This window comes from Artemia sp. Qi Xiang Cuo, chromosome 16, assembly GCF_049724085.1.
Source record: "Artemia sp. Qi Xiang Cuo chromosome 16, ASM4972408v1, whole genome shotgun sequence".
Taxonomy (NCBI): domain Eukaryota; kingdom Metazoa; phylum Arthropoda; class Branchiopoda; order Anostraca; family Artemiidae; genus Artemia; species Artemia sp. Qi Xiang Cuo.
In genome coordinates, this window is record NC_142809.1 from 52569667 (window position 1) to 52591521 (window position 21855).

The window sequence follows — 21855 nt, forward strand, 5'->3', positions numbered from 1 at the left end:
TGAAAACAGAAAGAGCTACGTCAATTTTTAATAGACTAAAACTATTTGTTTGAAACTTTTTAAAATACGGTCATAATTATATATTGTAAGAAAATTTTTTTAAAGTGGCGTGGGTGGTAAAAATTGAAAAAAAAAAAAAATTCCCAATATATTTTAGAATAGCCTCCTACTATCTTAAGCATAATATAGTTTACAATTGGGGGTTATAACGCCCCTCCTAGACCAGGTCACTCCCTGGTTTAGACCAGGACACTTTGTATCAAAGGATTTGTCTTAAGAACTTATAAAAGGGCACACTCGATTGAAAACAAAAATAGCTAATGCCCTTTTTAATAGTCGAAAACGATTTGAGGGCAACTAGTTAAACTACGGTCAGAATTCTATCTGGGAAGCCAATGTTTTTACAGAGGCGAGGGTGGTACAAATTGAAAAAAAAAAAAATTCCAAATATCTTTTCGAAGAGCCTCCTACTATCTTACGCATAACATAGTTTACTATTGGGGGTTATAACACCCCTCCTAGACCAGGTCACTCCCTGGTTTAGACCAGGGCACTTTGTATCAAAGGATTTGTCTTAAGAACTTATAAAAGGGCACACTCGATTGAAAACAAAAATAGCTAATGCCCTTTTTAATAGTCGAAAACGATTGGAGGGCAACTAGTTAAACTACGGTCAGAATTCTATTTGGGAAGCCAATGTTTTTACAGAGACGGGAGTGGTACAAATTGAAAATAAAAAAAATTCCAAATATCTTTTCGAAGAGCCTCCTACTATCTTACGCATAACATAGTTTACCATTGGGGGTTATAACACCCCTCCTAGACCAGGTCACTCCCTGGTTTAGACCAGGGCACTTTGTATCAAAGGATTTGTCTTAAGAACTTATAAAAGGGCACACTCGATTGAAAACAAAAATAGCTAATGCCCTTTTTAATAGTCTAAAACTATTGGAGGGCAACTATTTAAACTACGGTCATAATTATATCTGGTAAGCCAATTTTTTTACAGTGGCGAGGGTGGTAAAATTTGAAAATAAAAAAACAATCCAAATATATTTTAGAATAGCCTCCTACTATCTTACGCATAACATAGTTTACTAGTGGGGGTTATAACACCCCTCCTAGACCAGGTCACTCCCTGGTTTAGACCAGGGCACTTTGTATCAAAGGATTTGTCTTAAGAACTTATAAACGGGCACACTCGATTGAAAACAAAAATAGCTAATGCCCTTTTTAATAGTCGAAAACGATTGGAGGGCAACTAGTTAAACTACGGTCAGAATTCTATCTGGGAAGCCAATTTTTTTACAGAGGTGGGGGTGATACAAATTGAAAAAAAAAAAAATTCCAAATATCTTTTCGAAGAGCCTCCTACTATCTTACGCATAATATAGTTTACTATTGGGGGTTATAACGCCCCTCCTAGACCAGGTCACTCCCTGGTTTAGACCAGGGCGCTTTGTATCAAAGGATTTGTCTTAAGAACTTATAAAAGGGCACACTCGATTGAAAACAAAAATAGCTAATGCCCTTTTTAATAGTCGAAAACGATTGGAGGGCAACTAGTTAAACTACGGTCAGAATTCTATCTGGGAAGCCAATGTTTTTACAGAGGTGGGGGTGGTACAAATTGAAAATAAATCTTACGCATAATATAGTTTACCATTGGGGGTTATAACGCCCCTCCCCCTGGTCCCACATATACTTCAAGCGGTGGCTAAAGTATTAGTAAAACTAGCATGAAACATTGATGATAGAAACACGATTTGTTCACTTCTTTTTTCTTGTTACTATGTGCGTTCTCAAATTTGCGCATTAGGCGTCTCTATGACGCGACTCGTAAAAAACGAATCAGCAAGACAAAAACATGTAAAAATTAATACAATTTGATGAATTTCTAAGTGATTGTGTAATTTGTTTCTCATGAAAGTGGATCAAATTTTCTTATGCAATTTGCCCCAGAAAGAGGGAACTCAAAACAATTTCTCACCTTGTTTTTGCCAAGTCCAGAAATAAGAGAGATTGTCCTAGAAGCGTGGGAAATGGGACAAAATAAAAATGTAGCGGGAGGTGAAAGAACTAAAAACTGAAAAATAAAAATTAAAACTTGTCTTAGAACTAATAGAAAAATATACCCGCTGATGACTACCGCTGCAAACAATAGTACTAAACAGTGTGTTTATGCTATCATTTTAAAAAGACTTACTACCAGCCAAAATAAAAAGAAAATAAAAGAGAAGTTGAACAACAAATGAAAAAATAACAACAATAAAACTCAAATATAAATGAGGTCAACTTCACGTGATGAATATAACACACACAAAATACATTAAACATTGAGAAAAAGCATGGTTCAGGTTAATCGAACTCCTAATTTTTACATCCTTTCTGCAAAAAAAAGGTCGGTGGCACAGTAATTAGTCGTTACTTAGAGTTCCTGACCCGGGGCAGAAGATTCAGGTGGGATTGACTATAATGCGCTTATAGTAAAAAGTTCGCAAAAAAAAGTACATTCAAGGAGTGAATAAAAAACTGGCATAATTGATATTGAATTCAAGAGCTCCTTTAAAAGTGCGGTGATTGGTATAGCCTCCTGACATAACCAGTACGCATCTAGTACTGCTGTTTAATTATCAGTATAAAGTCAACCGGTAGACACAATTAGTGGTATTTGAATTCAATTTTGGCGCCAACCTAGAAACAAAGACCTGTATAAAGTTGTAGAAAATGCTACAGATTTTTTGGCCTCATTGACATCGATGATTTTTGCAGGAGTTTCTGCAAAGAGTAACGCTTGCATTCGCTGGTTTGATTGGCGTTCGGTCGGAGATCGAATTTTGGACTTCGACGATATTTGCAAGGAATATCGACTATATTTTCGACATTTACGGAACACTCCGATTGTTCCAGGGACTTTGATGACATTTGGGAGAGTTTCTGCAAGTACTTGAATCCAACGGATAGTTGGGGCTATGATTGAAATTAGCCGAATTTTCAACTCGGGGCCGAAAATCCACTCGATTTTGACGTCAATCAAGAAGCAATGGTCTAAATGTTGTACAAAATGATGGAAAATTTTAGCTGCGAGTGGCATTTGCCAAAAATCGCTTATAAAAAACGAGTGAGAGCATATGTGCAGCAGGGATCACCGCTGCACGAACCATGGCAGTACATATTGCAGCAGAATTTTTGGTAGAAATGTTCCACAAAGATAAGCAAAGCACCCGCCACTAGTAAGCCAGCAGTAAGAAGTAATTGCAGCAGGCCTAGCACAAAGGAAGAAAACTCCTTAGAAAACTTAAATGTCGTTTAAATGTAAAAAAATTAAGTGTAAAAAAAAATAAATGTCATTAATTTTAAATGTTATGTATAAATGTCCAAACTCCCACTGTTTGAGAATTTACCTTTCACTTATACGCCCAATCTTAGAGTATGCCTGTCCTGTTTGGCATTCTTGTATGTCCAATAAATTGTCAGAAAGAATAGAAGCAGTCCAAAGAAGGGGCCGAAAAATTATTTTTAATGAATCCCTTACACCTCCTTTCTTCGAACAGCCAATCTGGTCACTCCTCAAGGAAAAGAGAGCACAAATTCCCTTGCGGTTCACAAACACCGCCCTCCATAATCTCCTGACAAATTACCTTTTCCCCTAGTCAATTTTTCCCTTCGACCTCACCTCCGTCGTTCAGCAAAAACCCCCTTTCTTACCCCGATAAAACTGTCTACTGAAGATATAGAAGGGATTTCGTCCCCTGCATAGTAAGCATGTTAAATACAAGAGATCCCCCCTCCTTTTTTACCTTACACTGTTAAATCTTTAATTTACAAATTGATTTTTTTTAATTAAATTGTTTTATAGGTTTTAGTGCAAGACTAAATTATCCTTATGTGTTGTTTTTTTAATTTAAATTATTACTTTTTTAATTATTCACGTTTTTTACTGTTTTGACAACTGTTTTTTTTTTACTTTCTCAAATAAAAAAAAATAATCAAGGCTTATGTTTTCTTGTTTATTGTGTATTGTTTATTGTTTACTGTGTTTTTCTGTGTATTCTTTTACACTAAAGTGCGAGCTCGGCCCACTTGGGTTTGTGACAGACAGTTAAAATAAAATTTATCTTACAGACATGCGGACAATGTTTGCAAGTCTATTACGGTTGGTTTCTAGTAATAGAACGTCGATTGCGGATTCTGGTGATTTGTGAATGGATTCTGGTGAATGTCGATTGTGGATTCTGGTGATCTGGTAATGATAGCCATCCAAATCTAAACTTTATTCTTGTGCCGACCAAGAACAGAACTTACACGAAATTTGTGGCTGCGGGGACTTCTACAAAGATTATTACTTGCACTTCTCATGGTCAAGGTTGCCACCCGGTAAGAAGAAAAATCCCTAGATTTTACAGATTTTTTGGTTGATTTGGTGATTTTCTCAATAATCTAGTGATTTATATGCCGATTTATAGATTTTTTACTTTAGGCAATATAAGAAGTAACTAGAAATAGTAATAAATTGCTACGGGTGGCAATCCTGCTCATGATAAACAGTGAACGAACTTCTAGAATCATCGACATCTTATTTAGACTTAGTTTCTCCCACGCCTGGAGGCGTATAAGGCAGAATTAGCAGACTTCCACCTTTTGATCTTCGGTCTTAGTCTATAACTCACTGATAATGACCTCAGGACTCTCGCTTCATTTTCATAGAAAGAACCAAGATTTTTTCACTGTCTATCGCTCATTCAAAGGCCCAGAGGAGCCCAACTCCAACCTCACACAAAACAACAAGTAGAACGATATTTTTTTTTTTTTTTTTTTACAGTGGAACTGAAACCTCAAATTAATATTTCGACCCCATATCCAAGGGCTGTCTTCAGCAAAAGATAAATGAATATATATTTATATATAAAACTTAAATTAAAATACGACCTTTTAAGCTAATAAAAAAAAAAAAAAAAAAATCCCAGAATCCTCACTTCTACCAAGTTCAGCCAGGACTGATAGATAAAATGAGGCAATTCATTCAAGTGAAGTAAAAATAATTAAGAACACGCTTTCAATGCTAATCTTGCCTTTTTGGCAGCTAACCTCGAAAGTCTTTTAGTAATAGGTCACACTGGCATTGACTATTGGTTTTTTAGTATAATTTTTAAATCATTTTTAATTAAATTTGTATATAAAGCGTTTAGTGAATACTCCTCCAAATCCCTATTTAAAGTAACCCCGACCTTGGAGTTATATCATCAACCCTACGAATCGCAGTAGCAATCAATTTCAATTGTTTGAATTTCACACCGTATATGCTACAAGTCCGAATTTGAGACGTATACTTTTAAGGACAATACCCGTACGTCAGTGAAGTAGTAAGGACTTGGGTTTCAGAAGAGGTTAATGTCAGTTCTATCACCCCAAACCCTGTTTTTAATTATTTATCCACTCTTAATATACGTCTGCGGACCTCATCATATTGGCTACTATTAGTGTAGGCCTTAGATACTTACAATCAATAATGACAGTTCTTGTACTGGCACAGGTCTAGCCAGTAGGCATTTCTAATGCTTTCTCGTAATATACCCCTTGAAAACCCCTAATCTAGATAATTAACAAAATTGATAATTAAAATAATTACATGGACAAAAAATAATTAAAATCGAGTTTAAAAGGCATACTCACTAGCACCATTGATGTTGATTTCAAGAGCTCCATCAATAGTGGTACAGCCTCTCAGCGCCTGAATGACAGCCAAGTCTTTGACATTTTGACCTCCACAAATTTTGGGACATGTGTCTAAAAAATCGGAATATTGTGGTCACTAACTTAGAAAAATAAACACTGGCACCAGCTGTTAGTGAAAAAAGCGCCATCGCATCTGATTGTAGTTTGTTCTTAGTGCAAGCCAGCGTGCTAGTTTATCTAGCTTCTATATGATTAAAATGGCAAAAACAACATCCAGCCTGGTATCCAGTAAAAACCGTTTTTTCATTTAAAGTAGGCCTACCAAGGATATAAAAAAGAAGCATATTTTGCGTCTCTAGTCTAAGTTTATTCACACCTAAAACCACGATTTTCTAAGATTTTTCGGTACTTATCTATTAGCCAGTACACACTCGAGAATTCAGATATATGAAATCAGAGGCTAACCGGTTTATTGCTCTTTGTATGTGAAGACAATTAGCTTCGGCTCAGTGGAAAACTACATTGTAGCTATACTTTAAGAAATATTTAGTTGGTGTTTTGGTTAGGCTAGGTTACATTTTGCATGTCGCCCCGCTTTACTTGACCCCCTCCCCCACATTTGCATATATACAGCCCAAATCATATATATATCATATCTATCCCCCAAGTGTCTATGTTGTATCGACCCCTTACCTGTAGATCCAAATTCTCGCGTGTGTATTGGCTAAATAAGTACCGATTTTTCTTTTGGTAGCTTCAAAACTATGAAGTTCCCAGGGCAGTACAAAAATTTTCGTCAGCGTTGCCACTTTGAACCGTGAAAATAAATAAACAGAACTAGTTAGTTAAATTTGACAACAGTTTTCTTCAAATTGCCAGCATTAAAAGTCTGTTAATTCTAAAAGACAACTTGAACTTCAAAGGGAAGCTGCGGATTCGTAACACGTTTAGCGTCATTTGTTACTGGCTTATTTTCGCTGTTTTTCACCTTTTTTTTTTATATTTTTTTTTTTTTTTTTTTTTTTTATTTGGCGCTTCGTACTACCAGAGCCTGCATAATTGCATACGAATATATTTGATGATTTATATAATTCTATATAATATTGCTATATAATAATAGCAATAGAATTTAGATTTTTGCATAAAAAAAAAAATAATATATATAAGCTAACTGTGTAAATTACCACTTAACCAATTCAAACATTCAGATTTTATTTTTCATTATCCTTGATGCTTTAGAGTTCTAATGCTGATTAAAAACAGCAAATCTTAATGTTCTGAAGTATTTTCCAATAGAAAATTTTCCAAAAAAAAATTTCACTAAAATATATTTTTTTCGGGTATGAAAATAAAATTATTATCTTCTTAAGCATGCTGTAAAAAAATTTCTTATTTCAAATATTGAGGAGGTTGAATACTATGAAATACAAAATAACAAATTATTTTAAATAATCAAGCGATTTTGATGCTTATTAAGAGTTCTGATGCTGGTTAAAAACTGCTAATCTTAAAATTCTGAAGTGTTTTAAATTAGAACATTTTCTGAAAAAAAAAAAATGGTTTTTCCAGGGTTGAAAATACAATTAGTATCAGTCTCATTATGTACGTATTTACACCACAGTAAAGACGACAATAAAATAGAACAAATAAAGAAAAATAAACTAATCGTTACACTGAGTGCAAGTTTTGTTAGGTCGATTAAAACTGCCGCAAAAAAATGGTCCAAAATTTACTTTATGCTAAAACACAATTTTAGGGGCATGGATATTAGTTCACTAAAGTTCACACACACACTGGGCGAGGAAAGCAGTACTTTTCCTGCCCTGAGTTTTAAGGGGTTTGTAAGCCCAAGATAATTGTGTTCTCCAAAATCTCCCAAAAATTACCGTCGAAAATTAGTGATTTAAGGGGATTCCGTGTTATTCCGTTTTAAGGGGATTCGATACCTTAAAGGACCACCCGATCTCGTCCATTATCACCTTCTTTAATTTGAGTGGCCAAACTATTTAGAATTGATTGGATTGTCTTTATATGACTTCCAGAGCTTGGAAAAAAGATCTGAATAAAAGATAGAACACTAAAAGCCAACACTTACTTTCCCATGAATCTTAGAATAAACATTTAATTTAACCCGTTTTGTGCCGGAGATAGAGATATTCAGTTTTAAAAAAAACCTACATCATTAGTCAGTGCGCATCTGGAATTTTTGATTAAACGGAGTAGAATTTCCTTTGTAAGTACAGTAAAAGACAGTCCCTAAAACACTAACTTCTAGTTAAACATCCGCTCAAAGGAAATATCATTTGAGCAACTTGGCAGCTTTGGGAGTTCCGTGTTGTGTTACCCGCTCTGATTGGAAACCTTGCGGACACAGGGTACGTAAGATTCATTGTCTTTTCAATCGAATTTCAAAACCAGGCTACAGATTCTGAATACTTTTAAAAGTTGCTAGTTCCCTGGGAGAATTCTCTCACGGGTTGTTTGTCTTTGGGACGGTCAACCGACACTGAGGCTCGCAAAATTATCTTAAGGTATCGAATCCCCTTAATGTTAGTGTATTTAGGATTGTCAATTTTGCAAAATATTTCGGAGAACCCAATTTTATTAGGGTAGATCCCAAAAAATCAGGGGTAGTAGAAACATTGGGGGAACGGGATCTGATTCTTTAAAACGTGTTCTTTGTCAGAAAAAAATGGCGTTGCAGTGAAGAGGGAACTGTTTTGCTATGAATGTAGATCGAAACAAGAATCGAATATGAGACGTAACAACCTTAGCCTTAAACGAACCTAGAATTTTACGTTTGCAATGTGAAGTTTTTAAGTACCAGAGACATCAAACTATAATATTTTTTGCCCCACTGACATATCATAGGTCTATTCAAACCTCAAAACTGCAACTTTGTAAGTTTTTCTTCTAATCATTTCAAATTTGTGAAGTTTCTAGGGCAGTATTACATTTTCTCAGAGTTGCCACATTGAACCGTAAAAATGAATAGGCAAACTAGTTAATTAAATTTGACAACGCTTTTCGCTAGTAGGAATTCAAATATTACCAATCTGTTGATTACCTGAAAACAACTTTACCTTCAAAGGAAAGCTACACCTTCTTCAGCGGTTTGGTACTGTGTGTTTTTAGCTTAGTTTCTGCTGATTTTTCAGCCAAATGTCTTTTTTTTAATTTTGCGTTTGTTGCAAACAAAAACTACACAACAACATATGAACGTCATTTGCACTAGCAAATCAATTTCTTATTTTAACTAATTTTGTAAGTGCGATCGTGCAAGTTTCCACTTAACCAAACTCAAAAGAATTATATTATATTTTCAAAATAGGAATTTATTTTTAAAACTTGTTATTGCCCTTAGTACTCCAAGGACATGGATATTAGTTCAGTTTATACACATACACCATTCATGGAAAGCAGCGCACCCCTATCCACAAATTTTCCGTTTCGAAAATTTTCCAAAGATTTTCCAAAAATTTTCCAAAGATTTAATGTTAGCGAAAACTAGCGATTTGTATTTTGTGTTTACGTTCATGTATATGGACCATTGATTTCCCGGAGATTTCGGAGAACACAAATTGTATTCGGGGAAAACCCCAAAACTCGGGGATAATCAATGCACTGGGATAAAAAGATGTAATTCTTATAACTTTGTTCTTCGTCTGAGCAAAATAGTGCTGCAGTGAATAACCGTTTCGATATGAAAGGGGATCGTAGGAACCGAGGACTATAAGACAAAATATAGCAAAAATGTAACATCTTAGCCTTAGACATAACATAGTCTTACGCTTGCAATATGGTCCTCTTTTATTCCTAATTTTTGGCGGCAGGTATAATTAAATATCTAAAATGCCGCTAGTCTTTTATCGAGGTTTTTAGATGACTATTGCATCGTATTTTGAAAGAGTTAACAGAGAAACTTTTAGGGACAACTTCCTCAGGAAGATCAAAAGGAAGAATGAATAAACTTTCACATGGGGATTAATCCATTTATTTAGACAGTGAAAAAACAGGTAAAAAAGTCCAGATGTTTCGGTCACATCTGCAGCGACCGTCTTCAGTAGAAATACTAAAATAATAAAATTGAAACTAGCATATTTATATACAACAAAATAAATAGCTTTTCGGGTCATTCACAAAATAATAAAATTCCAGATTATTCACTAGATTATTTTCAGAGAGAGTTCATTGACAAAGTTCATTCAAAGTTCTTGATGTAAATTTTCTTCTTTAATCTTGCCCAAATATGAAACAAATTTCCAATGAAAGTGGCAAAGCCTTCCGTGTCTTCTAATTGCAAAACAAATCTTGAGTTTATAGATGTTTTCAGTATGGGATTATGGGGAGGAGGAATTAAAAGGATTTTTGGAACATCTTAATTGTTTGGGGGGGGGAGTTTAAAGTTTACTGTTTAATTGGAAGAGAATGCGAAACAGCCTTTTCTTTATGTTCTTCTTTTGAAAAATAAAAATAGTCTGGATTTTAAAATTTACAGAAAACCGACAAATAACAATAGATTTTTGTCTTATAGTTCCGGTCACGCTCGCCAAGTAAAAATTGGTTTGATCATTTGTTTAACTGATCGGACTGATCTTTAGTATTTGCTCTCCAAAATTTGTTGAGGAGGAGTTGTCTTTTCTAAGCAAAATACTAATAAGCAACATGTATCCAGAATGGTTAATTAACCAGACTTTTTCAAAAAGAAAAAGATTTCTAGAGATTTCTAAGGAAGTCTTGGAGACAACTCGGGAGAAGGATGTTTTTTTTGTTCCTTACCATATGTACCCGGGCTAAGGGAAAAACTTAAAAGAATTTTACAAAGCAATGGTCTAAGGGTAGCTTTAAAGAGTAATAATACTTTGGGTAGTTTTCTAAATTCTGGGAAGTATCTAACTTTATTGGGGCAACAAAGTGGAGTTTATCAGATCCCATGTACTTGCGGAAGCTCATATGTGGAACGTACTAACCAGAGTTTGGAAATGAGATTATTACAGCATAAAGTTTCAATTTCTTCGGCTTTAAAGCAAGATTCTAAGTCTGAAGATTTTACTTCAGCCCTTTCAGAACATATTTTTAATTTTCCAGACCATTTTATTTTGTTCGAGAATGTCTCTTAGATTTCTAGGGATCGGGGTTTACAGCAAAATTTTCGTGAAACTCTTGAAATTAAGAAAATCTTATTCAAGAATATTGTTTTGAATCGGAATACAGGTGAATATGGGCTGAACTCTATCTATGATAATTTATCTAAATCTGACAGAGTAAAGTTCAATTTACCCAACGTTGTTGACCTTTATCCAAATGTTATAGTCATTGAACGCTAATAAACCGAATCCAAGAAGGTCAAAGAGACTAGCTCCCGCCTTTGCTTTGAAAAGAATTAGAGATTTAAACAATATGTATTTTTATTTGATTTAGTATATAAACTTTTGTTTTAAATTGTTTTAGTTTAGTTTCACTACTGAGGACGGTCACTGTATATGTGACCGAAATATCTGGTATTTTTTGTGAAATTCATTATACACTGTCTATTAAAAAGGATTTTATTCCTATTTTGAACTTTTATTTATCGAGATGTTTACTGGGTTGGTCTCCATTTATGGATTTGTCCCCATTTGAAAGTTTATTTGTTCGTCTTAGAACGGCAGTGTGGTCTAAGAAAACAACACCTAATTTAAAGGTGTTATGTCGAAAATACATCAAAAGGAAGATCCAGAAAGATCCAGATCGAAGTGCAACGTTGGATGGAGCTGTTCTTCAAGTACTCTCGACTTGCCGAAGAACAGCTTACTCTCGACTTACCAGCCTCAAGATAACTGGACCCAGCTGTGTGCCTCAGGATTGCCACCACGGTCGGTTCCTAAAGTGCTACAATTGCCCAAATTTGGGGAATACACAGTGATTTTTGGGGCTACAGTCAAAAAATTTACATTAAACGCATGATTCGTTCAAGTGTACTTAGATTAGTTTTTAGGTCAATTTTTGGATATTTTTAATTTTAATGGAACAAAAATGTATCCTGAGCAGATCAGAGCGCTGAATGGTGAAATGTACGCGCACACGCATACCCTGTATTTAAATGTATTTAGATTATTGTCAGGCATAAAAACGTTCTGACAGATATTTTGATGTAATGTGACATACATCATGTAATTGCATTTTATATGTCTCTATTTTCAATTTGGTCATATAAGAGAAAAAGTACTACATTCAATGCAGCACGTGCTGAACCGCAACGGATCAGCCTACACATGTAAATTTTTTGACTGTAGTGTAAAGTATTTAACATCAATTCGAGAAGCTCAAAAATTAGGAAGGTCATGTAGGGTGTCCTTAGAAGCCAGGGATGATGGTGTAGTCCTTGCAAGATTTGCTCTTAATTTATTCAAGGAGGGGATCAGACCGTCCTACAAACGGTATTTGTTAGAGAATAGAGCAGGCATTTTTTTTTGTTTAGGTGATGGGTATAAGGTTGCAAATTAATATGAGCAGACAAAACAGATAGTGGGGTACGGAGACACGTCTTCTTTTTCCGATGAATTTTTTTCCCGCACTGACGAGGGTGAAATTTGGACTCAATGATAATAAGAAGGCACTGCGAAATGGTACTGATTCCTCGCAGGGCGGTTTGGCTACCCCGGAAAAGGGAGCTGGTTTTGAGGTCCCGTGGGATGGTACTGTTGCCTCACGGGATGGTTTTTTTTTTTTTGTTTTTTTTTTTCACTGCGAGATGGTACTGATTCCTCGCAGGGCGGTTTGGCTACCCAGGAAAAGGGAGCTGGTTTTGCGGTCCCGTGGGATGGTACTGATGCCTCACGGGATGGTTTTTTTGTTGCACTGCGAGACGGTACTGATGCCTCGCAGGGCGATTTGGCTACCCATGGAAAGGGAGCTGGTTTTGAGGTCCTGTGGGATGGTACTGATGCCTCACGGGATGCTTTTTTTTTGTTGCACTGCGAGATGGTACTGATGCCTCGCAGGGCGGTTTGGATACCCAGGAAAAGGGAGCTGGTTTTGAGGCCCCGTAGGATGAGGAAAAAAAAAGGTGGAAAGGGGGCTGGTTTTGAGGTCCAGTGGGATGAGGTTGATGCCTCACGGGATGGTTTTAATGCGTAGCGCTAATAGTTATGTAGAGATATCAACAGTAGTACTGCCATTTGTCGAACCACAAGTTAGTAGAGCAAACCCAAATAGGTCAAAACCGAGGCGTTCCGCAGCAGTAAAACCCCGAGGATTTTATTGGTAATAATATCTTGACGTCATTGTAGCATGGTAGGCCAATCAAACTGCAATGGTTGACATATCTATTCCATTATTTATAAGTTTATGCAATTTCATTTATTTGTCGCCGGTGTTTTCAGGATTAAATTAGCCTTTCTCGGTCATTCCTTTTGCCCTAATCCGAAGTTTATACATAATCCCAACTATCCTTGTCCTCATCAAATTCAGCGGTATGGGGAACAAGTCTATTTCAAAGTATACAAAGAAAAAAGAAGTGTTAAAATATCCAGTTTCCGACTACTGTTGTTAGTGTGGTTCGTTTATACTATGTAAGTTTTCACTTATGCAAGTATTGTGTAGTGTTTGTATTATGTAATTGTTTACTAGTTCATGCTGTAGAATGTTAGTAGGCGAGAAGTGAATGATTTGGGAAGGGAATGTTTTGAATTCAATTAAAGTTTGGGGGTTTAATGAGAAGGGGATAAGCCAAATTTGTGAAATTTAATTAAAGACAGGGGGGAAAATCTGTAAAGTATTTAACATCAATTCGAGAAGCCTCTCCGGGTGTCTCATTTCTTAGTTATTCAGACATGTATGTGTCAACGAGAGGATTCCAGGGGGCTCTTGGGACTAAAGCTAGTCGTGGGAGAGGGCCCGTTCCCGGGCATGGTTGAACAACCAATAGCTGGAACTTCCGTTCCAGGAAAGTTATATTCTTGGCTCATTTCTAAAGGGAGTCCATCGTTCGCCTTCGTCGTAGCTAGTTGTTCTTGCGCTACCTTATTTTCTCTATTTGTATTCTCACGTTATTCAATAAAGACCTTATACCAACGTTTATCGTCTATCTTTGGAAATTATGTAAACCATTACATCTGTCAATTATAAAAGGGCATAGAAATAAAGAACTAAATAGAGGTTTACAGAGTAGTGACAGCAGAGGTTTACAGAGTGGTGACAGCAGAGGTTTACAAGTATATACCATCTTTTGAATTCTGAGGGGCCCCTGTACCAAACAGGTTTTTCTGTTAGGTAAACAGGTCATTACACTCTTTGTCAACGGGTAATTAAAGAATGAGATGTTTGCATCAACAATACAAAGAATAAGCTCAGATACTTAATAGATTTGAAGTTTACAAGAGACATTGCTAGAAAGTATTCAATAGCTTAATTGAAAAGTAACGATAGAATGACATTGTGACTTAACCTAGCTTTACCTCGCCGATGTGATCTGTATAATACATAAGTAACGTTTGAAAAATATTGTCAATTTAAAAAGAAATGGCTGAAAAGTGTTTTGAGGGGGATGGGTTGCATAGAGGGGTGACTTGCACGAGGGTTCAGTTAAAGGGGGTACAGTTGCACGGGGGGGTTCGGTTAGACACGGGTTCAGTTACAAGGGGATTCAGTGGCACGGGGGGTATCCCTTTTTTTCGAAAATCGGGCTCCCTGTTTTCAAAACCCCTTTTTCTTCTGAGGCTTGGAGCATTTGTGTCAACAATACAAAGCATAAGCTCAGATACTTAATAGATTTGACGTTTACAAGAGACATTGCTAGAAAGTATTCAATAGCTTAATTGAAAAGTAACGATAGAATGACATTGTGACTTGACCTAGCTTTACCTCGCCGATGTGATCTGTATAATACATAAGTAACGTTTGAAAAATATTGTCAATTTAAAAAGAAATGGCTGAAAAGTGTTCTGCGGGGGCGGGGTTGCAGAGCGGAGGGACGGGCCCGCGGGGACAGAGACCGAGGAGCCAGGTGCCCGGGAGTTTGCGGTTAGCCACGAGTTCAGGGACACGGGCAGTCAGGGTCCCGGGGGGTATCCATTTCTTTTGACAATCTGGCTCCCTGTTTTCAAAATCCCTTTTTCTTCTGAGTCTTGGAGCATTTGTGTCAACAATAAAAAGAATAAGCTCATATACTTAATAGATTTGACGTTTACAATAGACATTGCTAGAGAGTATTCAATAGCTTAATTGAAAAGTAACGATAGAATGACATTGTGACTTGACCTAGATTTACCTCGCCGATGTGATCTGTATAATACATAAGTAACGTTTGAAAAATATTGTCAATTTAAAAAGAAATGGCTGAAAAGTGTTTTGAGAGGGATGGGTTGCATAGAGGGGTGACTTGCACGAGGGTTCAGTTAAAGGGGATACAGTTGCACGGGAGGTTTCGGTTATACACGGGGATTAGTTACAAGGGGATTCAGTTGCACGGGGGGTATCCCTTTTTTTCGAAAATCGGGCTCCCTGTTTTCAAAATCCCTTTTTCTTCTGAGGCTTGGAGCATTTGGTGGCTAGATATTAAACGTAATGAAATTTAGCACGGAGGTTCAGTTGTACAGTGTTTCAGTTATACAGGGGTTCAGTTACATGGGGGTTCCTTGTGTTAAAAAAGTAGTTTTTGTATCTTTTAAAAGAACTTTACGGGGATTGAGAGACTCAGATGCCTAATTCAGTGTGATTTTTCTTTACTTGATGGCCATTAAAAACGAAATTTTTGTGTTAAATAAGTAGTTTTTGTATCTTTTAAAAGAGCTTTACGGGGATTGAGAGACTCAGTTGCCTAATTCAGTGTGATTTTTCTTTACTTGATGGTCATTAAAAAAGAAATGTTTGTGTTAAATAAGTAGTTTTTGTATATTTTAAAAGATCTTTACGGGGATTGAGAGACTCAGTTGCCTAATTCCGTGTGATTTTTCTTTACTTGATGGTCATTAAAAACGAAAATTTTATGTTAAATAATTAGTTTTTGTATCTTTTAAAAGATCTTTACGGGGATTGAGAGACTCAGTTGCCTAATTCCGTGTGATTTTTCTTTACTTGATAGTCGTAAAAAACGAAATTTTTGTGTTAAATAAGTAGTTATTGTATCTTTTAAAGTAGCTTTAAGGGGTTTGAGAGACTCAGTTGCCTAATTCCGTGTGATTTTTCTTTACGTGATGGTCATTAAAAACGAAATTTTTGTGTTAAATAAGTAGTTTTTGTATCTTTTAAAAGAGCTTTACGGGGATTGAGAGACTCAGTAGCCTAATTCACTGTGGTTTTTCTTTACTTGATGGTCATTAAAAACGAAATTTTTGTGTTAAATAAGTAGTTTTTGTATCTTTTAAAAGAGCTTTACGGGGATTGAGAGACTCAGTTGCCTAATTCCGTGTGATTTTTCTATACTAGGTTGACATTAAAAACGAAATGTTTGTGTTAATTAAGTAGTTTTTGTATCTTTTAAAATAGCTTTACGGGGATTGAGAGACTCAACTGACTAATTCCGTGTGATTTTTCTTTACTTGTTTGTCATGAAAAACAAAATTTTTGTGTTAAATAAGTAGATTTTTTATCTTTTATAAGAGGTGGCATGGGAGGGAGAGACATAGTTGCCTAAGTCCGGGTGATTTTTCCGTACTGGATGGTCATTAAAAATGAAATTTTTGTGTTAACTAAGTATTTTTTGTATCTTTTAAAAGAGCTTTACGGGGATTGAGAGACTCAGTTGACTAATTCCGTGTGATTTTTCTTTACTTGTTGGTCATTAAAAACGAAATTTTGGTGTTAAATAATAAGTTTTTCTATATTTTAAAAGAGCTTTACGGGGATTGAGAGACTCAGTTGCCTAATTCCGTGTGATTTTTCTTTACTTGTTGGTCATTAAAAACTAACTTTTTGTGTTAAATAAGTAGTTTTTCTATCTTTTAAAAGAGCTTTACGGGGATTGAGAGACTCGGTTGCCTATGTTAGTGTTTTTTGTCTTGACGTGGGGGTAATTAAAAATGAAATTTTTGTGTTAAATAAGTAGTTTTTCTATCTTTTAAAAGAGCTTTAAGGGGATTGAGAGACTCAGTTGCCGGATTCAGTATGATTTTTCTTCTTTTCGGTAAAGACTTTCGATATCCTAAAAGTGTTTAATTCAAAATTTTTTAAAACTTCGAAATTTTTCAACTTTATTTATTTTTTTCTTTTTGTACATAACTTAAAATGTCAAAATATGCTTACAGTTCTAACAATTGCGCTCTGTGATTGGTCAGAGACACGATGTGACTTTCCCACTGGTATTCTATGATCGGTTATTGACACTACCTAATCTATTGCATGTATTAAATCAGTATTTTTTACGCAGTGGAATGATAAACACATAAGTCATATCTATAAAAAAAAAGTGAAGATGGAGCATTTTAATAAAGTGTATTTAAATAACAAGGTTATTGGAGCATTGAATGCTGACAAAGAGAAGTATTTAAACTTTGAAACAAGTACAGGTGGTAGCACTATTGGAAATGTATGCATGCATTGTCATGACAGTAAGGAATTAAATTTCTTTGGAATACCGAAAAAATTCAACTCTTATGTTGGTGGTTATGCGAGATTGAGATCTCCAGAGATGATTGCACTCAAAGAGAATGCCAACATAAAAATAATCATTGATGATAGAGGACAACTCCTTGCTACTGTTGCAGGTAACACATTACCTACTGATACATCCAATCGTCACCTTTCGGGTATTAGCATTCAACGGAAGATCAATAAAAGAAAGACATACTCTTCTACTAATATCGTAAACCATATCTTGTCTACGTGCCGAAACTTTTACCTGTGTAAAAATAATGTGATAATAGACAGTGAAATTGCCAGAAAAATAAAAAGGGCATTGTCAGAAAATATCACGATGGAATATAAAGATGAATCGATGAAAAACAAAGCACCAGCAAACGTTACTGCCATTATTCTTTCAAAAATATGTTAATACGTTTAAGCAATAAATATCTTTAAGCTTAACCCATCTTTATTCTTTAGAATAGTTTTATTCATTTCATTAAATTATGAAGAAATTGTAAGTAAGTAACAATAGCTTTCTTGAATTCGCTTCCTGGACACAATACAGATATTTAATTCAAGAAATCATAATAAAATCGCAAGTAAGTAATAAAGTCTTTATTGTTTTCATCTCTTGGATACACAATACTGAAATTTCATTCAAAAAATTATGATAAAATTGTAAATAGGTAACAAACTCATGTTACCTCATGGACACGCAATGCAGAAATTTCATTTAAGTAATTATCAAAAATTTTAAGTAAGTACAAAATTCTCTTGGATACACAATATGGAAATTTCATTCAAGAAATTATGAAAATATTTTTAAGTAAGTAACAAAATCTTTATTGATTTCACATCCAGGATATACAGTACAGATACTTCATTCAAGAAATTATTAAAAAATCGCAAGTAAGTAACTTTTTTTTTCTCTTTATCACAAACAATTTTCACTTAGCTAAATGATGTAGAAATTTAATTCAAGAAATTATTGAAAAAATTCTCAGTAAGTAACAATTTCTTTCTTGAAGTCAACTCTTGGATACTCAATACGGGAATTTCATTCAAGAATTTATGAAAAAATTTGTAACTAAGTACCAAATTCTTTCTTGAATTTACCTGTTGGACAAACAAAAAAGACATTTCGTTCAAGAAATTATGACAAAATTCTAAGTAAATAACAAACTCTTTATTGTTTTCACAAGTTAGATATACGACGTAGAAATTAAATTCAAGAAATTATGAAAAAATTCTCAGTCTAAGTAGCAAATTCTTTCTTGAATTCACCTGTTGGATAAACAAAAAAAAAAACATTTCTTTCAAGAAATTATGATAAAATTCTAAGTAAGTAAAAAACTTTATTGTTTTCACGATTTAGATATACGACGTAGAAATTAAATTCAATAAATTATTAAAAATTCTCAGTCTAAGTATCAAATTCCTTCTTGAATTCACCTGTTGGATAAACAAAAAAAAACAAAAAATATATTTCGTTCAAGAAATTATGACAAAATTCTTAGTAAGTAAAAAACTTTATTGTTTTCACGAGTTAGATATACGATGTAGAAATTAAATTCATGAAATTATGAAAAAATTCTCAGTAAGTAACCATTTCTTTCTTGAAGTCAACTCTTGAATACACAATACGGAAACTTCATTCAAGAAATTATGAAAATATTTGTATGTAAGTAACAAACTCTTTATTAGTTTCACCTCTTGGATATACAGTACAGATACTTCATTCAAGAAATTATGGAAAAATCGCAAGTAAGTATCTTTTTTTTCTCTTTATCACAAACAATTTTAACTTAGCTCCACGATATAGAAATTTAATTCAAGAAATTATGAAAAAATTCTCAGTAAGTAACAATTTCTTTCTTGAAGTCAACTCAAGGATACACACAATCAGGAAATTTCATTCAATAAATTATTAAAAATATTTGTAAGTAAGTAACAATCTCTTTATTGATTTCACCTCTTGAATATACAGTACAGATACTTCATTCAAGAAACATGCTTAAACACGTTTTGAAACTGCATACTCTTTGTATGCTTTTCCTTGGAACCTTTCCAAACGAGCGGGGATTCCCCACTGGTTCCTACACATTGCAAGAAGTGAGCAGTACGAAACCTCCATGTTTTCAACCAGACTGGTTTTTTTAGGGACCAATCAGGAGAGATATGCAAAGTCGACAGAGCTTTATTTCATTTTTTTTTAAGGTTCATTTAGACGCGGTTACGTGCGCGCACGTAACCTCGTCTAAATGAACCTTAAAAAAAATGAAATAAAGCTATGTCGACTTTGCATATCTCTCCTGATTGGTCCCTAAAAACCAGTCTGGTTGAAAACGTGGAGTTTTCGTACTGCTCACTTTTTGCAATGTGTAGGAACCAGTGGGAATCCCCGCTCGTTTGGAAAGGTGCCAAGGAAAGGCATACAAATAGCATGCAGTTTCAAAACGTGTTTAATCATGTTTCTTGAATGAAGTATCTGTACTGTATATTCAAGAGGTGAAATCAATAAAGAGCTTGTTACTTACTTACAAATATTTTTTATAATTTCTTGAATGAAATTTCCTGATTGTGTGTATCCATGAGTTGACTTCAAGAAAGAAATTGTTACTTACTGAGAATTTTTCATAATTTATTTAATTAAATTTCTATATCGTTAAGATAATTTAACATTTTTTTTTATAGAGAGAAAAAAAAGCTACTTACTAGAGTTTTTTTAATAATTCCTTGAATGAAGTATATATACTGCATATCCAAGAGGTAAAACTAATAAAGAGGTTGTTACTTATATACACATATTTTCATAATTTCTTTAATGAAATTTCCGTATTGTGTATTAAATAGTTGACTTCAAGAAAGAAATAGTTACTTACTGAGAATTTTTTCATAATTTCATGAATTTAATTTCTACATCGTATATCTAACTTGTGAAAACAATAAAGTTTTTTACTTGCTAAGAATTTTGTCATAATTTCTTGAACGAAATGTCGTTTTTGTTTTTGCTTTTCATCAAACAGTTGAATTCAAGAAGAAAATTGATACTTAGACTGAGACTTTTTCATAATTTATTTAATTTAATTTCTAAGTAGTATATCTAAATAGTGAAAACAATAAAGTTTGTTACTTAATTAGAATTTTCTCATAATTTCTTGAACGAAATGTTTTTTTTTGTTTATCCAACAGGTGAATTCAAGAAAATATTTGCTACTTAGACTGAGAATTTTTTCATAATTTCTTGAATTTAATTTCTACGTCGTATATCTAACTTGTGAAAACAATAAAGAGTTTGTTACTTACTTAGAATTTTGTCATAATTTCTTGAACGAAATGTCTTTTTTGTTTGTCCAACAGGTAAATTCAAGAAAGAATTTGCTACTTAGTTACAATTTTTTTCATAATTTCTTGAATGAAATTTCCGTATTGCGTATCCAAGAGTTGACTTCAAGAAAGAAATTGTGGATAGAAGATAAATTTTTCCAAAATGTACGTAATTATATTTCTACGTTCTTTATCTAGGTAAAAAGTTTGTGTGATAAAGATAAAAAAAAAGGTAATTTAGCGCAATTTTATAATTAATTATGTTATTTATTTTCTGTAATGTCTCTAATAGGGGTGAAATCAATAGAGTTTGTTACTTACTTACAAATATTTTCATAATTTCTTGAATGAAATTTCCATATTGTGTATCCAAGAGAATTTGCTACTTACTTAAAATTTTTGATAATTCCTTAAATGAAATTTCTGCATTGAGTGTCCATGAGGTAACATGAGTGTGTTACCTATTTACAATTCCATCATAATTTCTTGAATGAAATTTCAGTATTGTGTATCCAATAGGTGAAAACAATAAAGACTTTATTACTTACTTGCTATTTTATTATTATTTCTTTAATTAAATATATGTATTTTTTCCAGGAAGCTAATTCAAGAAAGCTATTGTTACTTACTTACAATTTCTTCATAATTTAATGAAATGAATAAAACTATTCTAAAGAATAAAGACGGGTTAAGCTTAAAGATATTTATTGCTTAAACGTATTAACATATTTTTGAAAGAATAATGGCAGTAACGTTTGCTGGTGCTTTGTTTTTCATCGATTCATCTTTATATTCCATCGTGATATTTTCTGACAATGCCCTTTTTATTTTTCTGGCAATTTCACTGTCTATTATCACATTATTTTTACACAGGTAACAGTTTCGGCACGTAGACAAGATATGGTTTACGATATTAGTAGAAGAGTAGGACTTTCTTTTATTGATCTTCCGTTGAATGCTAATACCCGAAAGGTGACGATTGGATGTATCAGTAGGTAATGTGTTACCTGCAACAGTAGCAAGGAGTTGTCCTCTATCATCAATGATTATTTTTATGTTGGCATTCTCTTTGAGTGCAATCATCTCTGGAGATCTCAATCTCGCATAACCACCAACATAAGAGTTGAATTTTTTCGGTATTCCAAAGAAATTTAATTCCTTACTGTCATGACAATGCATGCATACATTTCCAATAGTGCTACCACTTGTACTTGTTTCAAAGTTTAAATACTTCTCTTTGTCGGCATTCAATGCTACAATAACCTTGTTATGTAAACACACTTTATTAAAATGCTCCATCTTCACTTT

General features: G+C 34.1%; 1 protein-coding gene across 1 annotated transcript in view; it reads right to left on the minus strand.

The window, feature by feature from the left end:
* LOC148943083 (insulin-like peptide receptor) overlaps positions 1-21855 on the minus strand; it is a 208940-nt gene that overhangs the window by 75999 nt on the left and 111086 nt on the right. Inside the window, exon 8 of the mRNA XM_089102431.1 lies at positions 5674-5787. Within this exon, the coding sequence (XP_088958557.1) occupies positions 5674-5787 (114 nt within the window). The remainder of the gene's footprint in view (positions 1-5673; positions 5788-21855) is intronic.